This window comes from Bombina bombina, unplaced genomic scaffold (genome assembly GCF_027579735.1).
Source record: "Bombina bombina isolate aBomBom1 unplaced genomic scaffold, aBomBom1.pri scaffold_503, whole genome shotgun sequence".
In the NCBI taxonomy this organism is placed as follows: domain Eukaryota; kingdom Metazoa; phylum Chordata; class Amphibia; order Anura; family Bombinatoridae; genus Bombina; species Bombina bombina.
The window spans coordinates 260,001-267,500 of record NW_026512624.1 but is presented as its reverse complement, the minus strand read 5'-3'; the positions used below and the strand labels follow the sequence as shown (position 1 = coordinate 267,500).

Below are 7,500 nucleotides of genomic sequence, written 5' to 3'. Positions count from 1 at the left end.
AGTCTGTCCCCCCCACACTCCCTCAGTCTGTCCCCCCCCACACTCCCTCAGTCTGCTCACACTCCCTCAGTCTGCTCACACTCCCTCAGTCTGCTCACACTCCCTCAGTCTGCTCACACTCCCTCAGTCTGCTCACACTCCCTCAGTCTGCCCCCTCACCTGCACGCGTCTCACCCCCCTCTCACCTGCACGCGTTTCACCCCGCCTCTCACCTGCACGCGTCTCACCCCGCCTCTCACCTGCACGCGTCTCACCCCGCCTCTCACCTGCACGCGTCTCACCCCGCCTCTCACCTGCACGCGTCTCACCCCGCCTCTCACCTGCACGCGTCTCACCCCGCCTCTCACCTGCACGCGTCTCACCCCGCCTCTCACCTGCACGCGTCTCACCCCGCCTCTCACCTGCACGCGTCTCACCCCGCCTCTCACCTGCACGCGTCTCACCCCGCCTCTCACCTGCACGCGTCTCACCCCGCCTCTCACCTGCACGCGTCTCACCCCGCCTCTCACCTGCACGCGTCTCACCCCGCCTCTCACCTGCACGCGTCTCACCCCGCCTCTCACCTGCACGCGTCTCACCCCGCCTCTCACCTGCACGCGTCTCACCCCGCCTCTCACCTGCACGCGTCTCACCCCGCCTCTCACCTGCACGCGTCTCACCCCGCCTCTCACCTGCACGCGTCTCACCCCGCCTCTCACCTGCACGCGTCTCACCCCGCCTCTCACCTGCACGCGTCTCACCCCCCTCTCACCTGCACGCTTCTCACCCCTTCTCACCTGCACGCGTTTCACCCCCTCTCACCTGCACGCGTTTCACCCCCTCTCACCTGCACGCGTTTCACCCCCTCACCTGCACGCGTCTCACCCCCTCTCACCTGCACGCATCTCACCCCCTCTCACCAGTTCTCTCGCTAGTTGATGAATTACTCCCTTTGTACATTTTTCACCTCCCGATAGTCCCTTTTGCTGACATTTCCAGCATCCCACCAATACCGGCACCAGTATATGTTTGTTTAGCGCACATCTATCCCACTCACCACCACATTTTTTACTGACCTTTCCTGGATCATCTCTTGGCCGGGGAACTTTCCGGAAGCATTTGTTAAGTGACAGGTTGTGCCGAATAGAGTTCTGAAATATAAACACACCAGTATCACCGCCCTCACATTACTACTTTATATGCTCTCCTCTATTAATCATTGTACGTTGTTGGTCATCAATAGGTTTCCTCCTCCCCAGTATTAAATGCCCAGTCCTTCTGACCTTCCCAGCTGCTCAGTTCCACAGGGATAATTACTGTGCCAGCACCGCCAGCGCCTCACTATTTAGTATTGCTCATTGTTGCACTTAACTTCCAACCCACACCAGCACCGCCAGCACCTCACTATTTAGTATTGCTCATTGTTTCTCTTACCTTCCAACCCACACCAGCACTGCCAGCACCTCACTATTTAGTATTGCTCATTGTTCCACTTAACTTCCAACCCACACCAGCACTGCCAGCACCTCACTATTTAGTATTGCTCATTGTTCCACTTAACTTCCAACCCACACCAGCACCTCACTATTTAGTATTGCTCATTGTTTCTAGTTCCACTTACCTTCCAACCCACACCAGCACTGCGGTAATACGGGAAATTGTCACAGATCCAACGATATATCTCACTTAGGGTCATGCGTTTAGCTGGCGCCGAGTTAATAGCATACTGTATGAGGTTGGCATAGCTGTAGGGTGGCTTCCCATCCCGGTGTGCCGCCGCTTCCTCCTTTGTCAATATAGCATTGGGATCTGTTGGGGACCCAGGAGCTTTGCGCCCCCCACCAGCCTGAAGAGACCCCTTTATTCCTGTCTGGATATTAAGTTGAGGGAGCCAGTCTATGGACGTCAGGCTGCTCCCCAGGTCTGACGCCATCTTGAAGCTAAAGGATTGAATATGGCATTAGTTATTCATGGCTTCTGAACCCCACATGTGAGCAAACAGCTCTGAGATTTGTCTTAATTAAGTATCAATTAATCTGTCAGCACGTGTGTCTGTCCGTGCGTTTATATGGTGGTGTGTTCATGCCACTCTGTATAATGTGCTGGTCACTGTATTATATGCTTTTATTTGCTATTTCATTTTCTGCTAGTGTCTGAGTCTCAGGCTGTGTCCAAGTCACTGTAACAGTGATAGTAACATATAGTGTGTAGCTGTCACTGTCACAGTATCATACAGTGTGTAACTGTCACTGTCACAGTATCATACAGCGTGTAGCTGTCACTGTCACAGTATTATACAGCGTGTAGCTGTCACGGTATCATACAGTGCGTAGCAGTCACAGTATCATACAGTGTGTAACTGTCACAGTATCATACAGTGTGTAGCAGTCACAGTATCATACAGTGTGTAACTGTCACGGTATCATACAGTGTGTAACTGTCACGGTATCATACAGTGTGTAACTGTCACGGTATCATACAGTGTGTAGCAGTCACAGTATCATACAGTGTGTAACTGTCACAGTATCATACAGTGTGTAGCTGTCACAGTATCATACAGTGTGTAGCAGTCACGGTATCATACAGTGTGTAGCAGTCACAGTATCATACAGTGCATAGCTGTCACTGTCACAGTATCATACAGTGTGTAACTGTCACAGTATCATACAGTGTGTAGCTGTCACTGTCACAGTATCATACAGTGTGTAGCAGTCACAGTATCATACAGTGCGTAGCAGTCACAGTATCATACAGTGTGTAGCTGTCACGGTATCATACAGTGCGTAGCAGTCACAGTATCATACAGTGCGTAGCAGTCACAGTATCATACAGTGTGTAGCAGTCACGGTATCATACAGTGTGTAACTGTCACGGTATCATACAGTGTGTAACTGTCACGGTATCATACAGTGTGTAACTGTCACGGTATCATACAGTGTGTAACTGTCACGGTATCATACAGTGCGTAGCTGTCACTGTCACAGTATCATACAGTGTGTAGCAGTCACAGTATCATACAGTGCGTAGCAGTCACAGTATCATACAGTGTGTAACTGTCACAGTATCATACAGTGTGTAGCTGTCACTGTCACAGTATCATACAGTGTGTAGCAGTCACAGTCTCATACAGTGTGTAGCAGTCACAGTATCATACAGTGTGTAGCAGTCACAGTATCATACAGTGTGTAGCTGTCACTGTCACAGTATTATACAGTGTGTAGCTGTCAATGTCACAGTATTATACAGTGTGTAACTGTCACTGTCACAGTATTATACAGTGTGTAGCTGTCAATGTCACAGTATTATACAGTGTGTAGCTGTCAATGTCACAGTATTATACAGTGTGTAGCTGTCACTGTCACAGTATTATACAGTGTGTAACTGTCACAGTATCATACAGTGTGTAGCTGTCACTGTCACAGTATTATACAGTGTGTAGCTGTCACTGTCACAGTATCATACAGTGTGTAGCTGTCACGGTATCATACAGTGTGTAGCTGTCACGGTATCATACAGTGTGTAGCTGTCACTGTATCATACAGTGTGTAGCTGTCACAGTATCATACAGTGTGTAACTGTCACAGTATCATACAGTGTGTAGCTGTCACTGTCACAGTATCATACAGTGTGTAGCTGTCACTGTCACAGTATTATACAGTGTGTAGCTGTCACTGTCACAGTATCATACAGTGTGTAGCTGTCACAGTATCATACAGTGTGTAACTGTCACAGTATCATACAGTGTGTAACTGTCACAGTATCATACAGTGTGTAACTGTCACAGTATCATACAGTGTGTAGCTGTCACTGTCACAGTATCATACAGTGTGTAGCTGTCACTGTCACAGTATCATACAGTGTGTAGCTGTCACTGTCACAGTATTATACAGTGTGTAACTGTCACAGTATCATACAGTGTGTAGCTGTCACTGTCACAGTATTATACAGTGTGTAGCTGTCAATGTCACAGTATTATACAGTGTGTAGCTGTCACTGTCACAGTATTATACAGTGTGTAACTGTCACAGTATCATACAGTGTGTAACTGTCACAGTATCATACAGTGTGTAGCTGTCACTGTCACAGTATCATACAGTGTGTAGCTGTCACTGTCACAGTATCATACAGTGTGTAGCTGTCACTGTCACAGTATTATACAGTGTGTAACTGTCACAGTATCATACAGTGTGTAGCTGTCACTGTCACAGTATCATACAGTGTGTAGCTGTCACTGTCACAGTATCATACAGTGTGTAGCTGTCAATGTCACAGTATTATACAGTGTGTAGCTGTCACTGTCACAGTATTATACAGTGTGTAACTGTCACAGTATCATACAGTGTGTAGCTGTCACAGTATCATACAGTGTGTAGCTGTCACTGTCACAGTATTATACAGTGTGTAACTGTCACAGTATTATACAGCGTGTAGCTGTCACTGTCACAGTATTATACAGTGCGTAGCTGTCACTGTCACAGTATCATACAGTGCGTAGCTGTCACAGTATCATACAGTGTGTAGCTGTCACTGTCACAGTATCATACAGTGTGTAGCTGTCACAGTATCATACAGTGTGTAGCTGTCACTGTATCATACAGTGTGTAGCTGTCACTGTATCATACAGTGTGTAGCTGTCACTGTCACGGTATCATACAGTGTGTAGCTGTCACTGTATCACACAGTGTGTAGCTGTCACAGTCTCATACAGTGTGTAGCTGTCACAGTCTCATACAGTGTGTAGCTGTCACAGTCTCATACAGTGTGTAGCTGTCACGGTCTCATACAGTGTGTGGCTGTCACGGTCTCATACAGTGTGTAGCTGTCACGGTCTCATACAGTGTGTAGCTGTCACGGTCTCATACAGTGTGTAGCTGTCACAGTCTCATACAGTGTGTAACTGTCACAGTCTCATACAGTGTGTAGCTGTCACGGTCTCATACAGTGTGTAGCTGTCACGGTCTCATACAGTGTGTAGCTGTCACGGTCTCATACAGTGTGTAGCTGTCACGGTCTCATACAGTGTGTAGCTGTCACGGTCTCATACAGTGTGTAGCTGTCACGGTCTCATACAGTGTGTAGCTGTCACGGTTTCATACAGTGTATAGCTGTCACGGTTTCATACAGTGTGTAGCTGTCACGGTATCATACAGTGTGTAGCTGTCACGGTCTCATACAGTGTGTAGCTGTCACGGTCTCATACAGTGTGTAGCTGTCACGGTCTCATACAGTGTGTAGCTGTCACGGTTTCATACAGTGTGTAGCTGTCACGGTTTCATACAGTGTGTAGCTGTCACGGTCTCATACAGTGTGTAGCTGTCACGGTCTCATACAGTGTGTAGCTGTCACGGTTTCATACAGTGTGTAGCTGTCACGGTTTCATACAGTGTGTAGCTGTCACGGTATCATACAGTGTGTAGCTGTCACGGTATCATACAGCGTGTATCTGTAACTGTCACAGTATCATACAGCGTGTAGCTGTCACTATCATACAGCGTGTAGCTGTCACTATCATACAGCGTGTAGCTGTCACTATCATACAGCGTGTAGCTGTCACGGTATCATACAGCGTGTATCTGTAACTGTCACAGTATCATACAGCGTGTAGCTGTCACTATCATACAGCGTGTAGCTGTCACTATCATACAGCGTGTAGCTGTCACTATCATACAGCGTGTAGCTGTCACGGTATCATACAGTGTGTAGCTGTCACGGTATCATACAGTGTGTAGCTGTCACTATCATACAGTGTGTAGCTGTCACAGTATCATACAGTGTGTAGCTGTCACTATCATACAGCGTGTAGCTGTCACGGTATCATACAGTGTGTAGCTGTCACGGTATCATACAGTGTGTAGCTGTCACTATCATACAGCGTGTAGCTGTCACGGTATCATACAGTGTGTAGCTGTCACGGTATCATACAGTGTGTAGCTGTCACTATCATACAGTGTGTAGCTGTCACAGTATCATACAGTGTGTAACTACCACTGTATCTCTCTGTATTTCGTCACTGTATCACATGGTTTGTACCTCCTAACTTTCAGCGTTTCACTGTCAAATCTGTCACTGGCACAGTCTCTCACACAGGGTGTTTGTCACATTGTGTCACTGTCACAGTCTCTCAAACAGGGTGTTTGTCACTTTCTGCACCCATTGGTGTAAACAATCTGCATTTGTTGTTGTCTGACAGTTTCTGTCAGTGTTGGATCACCGTACCATCATACTGCACATGTTTTGTCAGTGTTGTACAGTTCTGTCCCTGTGCCACACACTACACATCTTTCTCACTCTGTTTGTAAACATTACATATATCAGTAGGTACAGCACCTGTCTGTATGACGTCTGTCTGTCTGTTTGTAAACATTACATATATCAGTAGGTACAGCACCTGTCTGTATGACGTCTGTCTGTCTGTTTGTAAACATTACATATATCAGTAGGTACAGCACCTGTCTGTATGACGTCTGTCTGTCTGTTTGTAAACATTACATATATCAGTAGGCACTGCACCTGTCTGTATGACGTCTGTCTGTCTGTTTGTAAACATTACATATATCAGTAGGTACAGCACCTGTCTGTATGACGTCTGTCTGTCTGTTTGTAAACATTACATATATCAGTAGGTACAGCACCTGTCTGTATGACGTCTGTCTGTCTGTTTGTAAACATTACATATATCAGTAGGTACAGCACCTGTCTGTATGACGTCTGTCTGTCTGTTTGTAAACATTACATATATCAGTAGGCACTGCACCTGTCTGTATGACGTCTGTCTGTCTGTTTGTAAACATTACATATATCAGTAGGTACAGCACCTGTCTGTGTGACGTCTGTCTGTTTGTAAACATTACATATAACAGTAGGCACTGCACCTGTCTGTATGACGTCTGTCTGTCTGTTTGTAAACATTACATATATCAGTAGGTACAGCACCTGTCTGTGTGACGTCTGTCTGTTTGTAAACATTACATATATCAGTAGGCACTGCACCTGTCTGTATGACATCTGTCTGTCTGTTTGTAAACATTACATATATCAGTAGGTACTGCACCTGTCTGTATGACGTCTGTCTGTCTGTTTGTAAACATTACATATATCAGTAGGTACTGCACCTGTCTGTATGACGTCTGTCTGTCTGTTTGTAAACATTACATATAACAGTAGGCACTGCACCTGTCTGTGTGACGTCTGTCTGTTTGTAAACATTACATATATCAGTAGGCACTGCACCTGTCTGTATGACATCTGTCTGTCTGTTTGTAAACATTACATATATCAGTAGGTACAGCACCTGTCTGTATGACGTCTGTCTGTCTGTTTGTAAACATTACATATATCAGTAGGCACTGCACCTGTCTGTATGACATCTGTCTGTTTGTAAACATTACATATATCAGTAGGCACTGCACCTGTCTGTATGACGTCTGTCTGTCTGTTTGTAAACATTACATATATCAGTAGGTACAGCACCTGTCTGTATGACGTCTGTCTGTCTGTTTGTAAACATTACATATATCAGTA

General features: G+C 46.3%; 1 protein-coding gene across 3 annotated transcripts in view; it reads right to left on the bottom strand.

Moving 5' to 3' along the window:
* LOC128644477 (forkhead box protein J2) overlaps positions 1 to 7,500 on the bottom strand; it is a 108,311-nt gene that overhangs the window by 93,270 nt on the left and 7,541 nt on the right. For all 3 annotated transcript variants that reach the window (XM_053697061.1, XM_053697062.1, XM_053697063.1), the window contains exons 2-3: positions 1,601 to 1,919; positions 1,056 to 1,130 (exon numbers count right to left, since the gene is read on the bottom strand). In XM_053697061.1, coding sequence (XP_053553036.1) covers positions 1,056 to 1,130; positions 1,601 to 1,919 — 394 coding nt within the window. The remainder of the gene's footprint in view (positions 1 to 1,055; positions 1,131 to 1,600; positions 1,920 to 7,500) is intronic.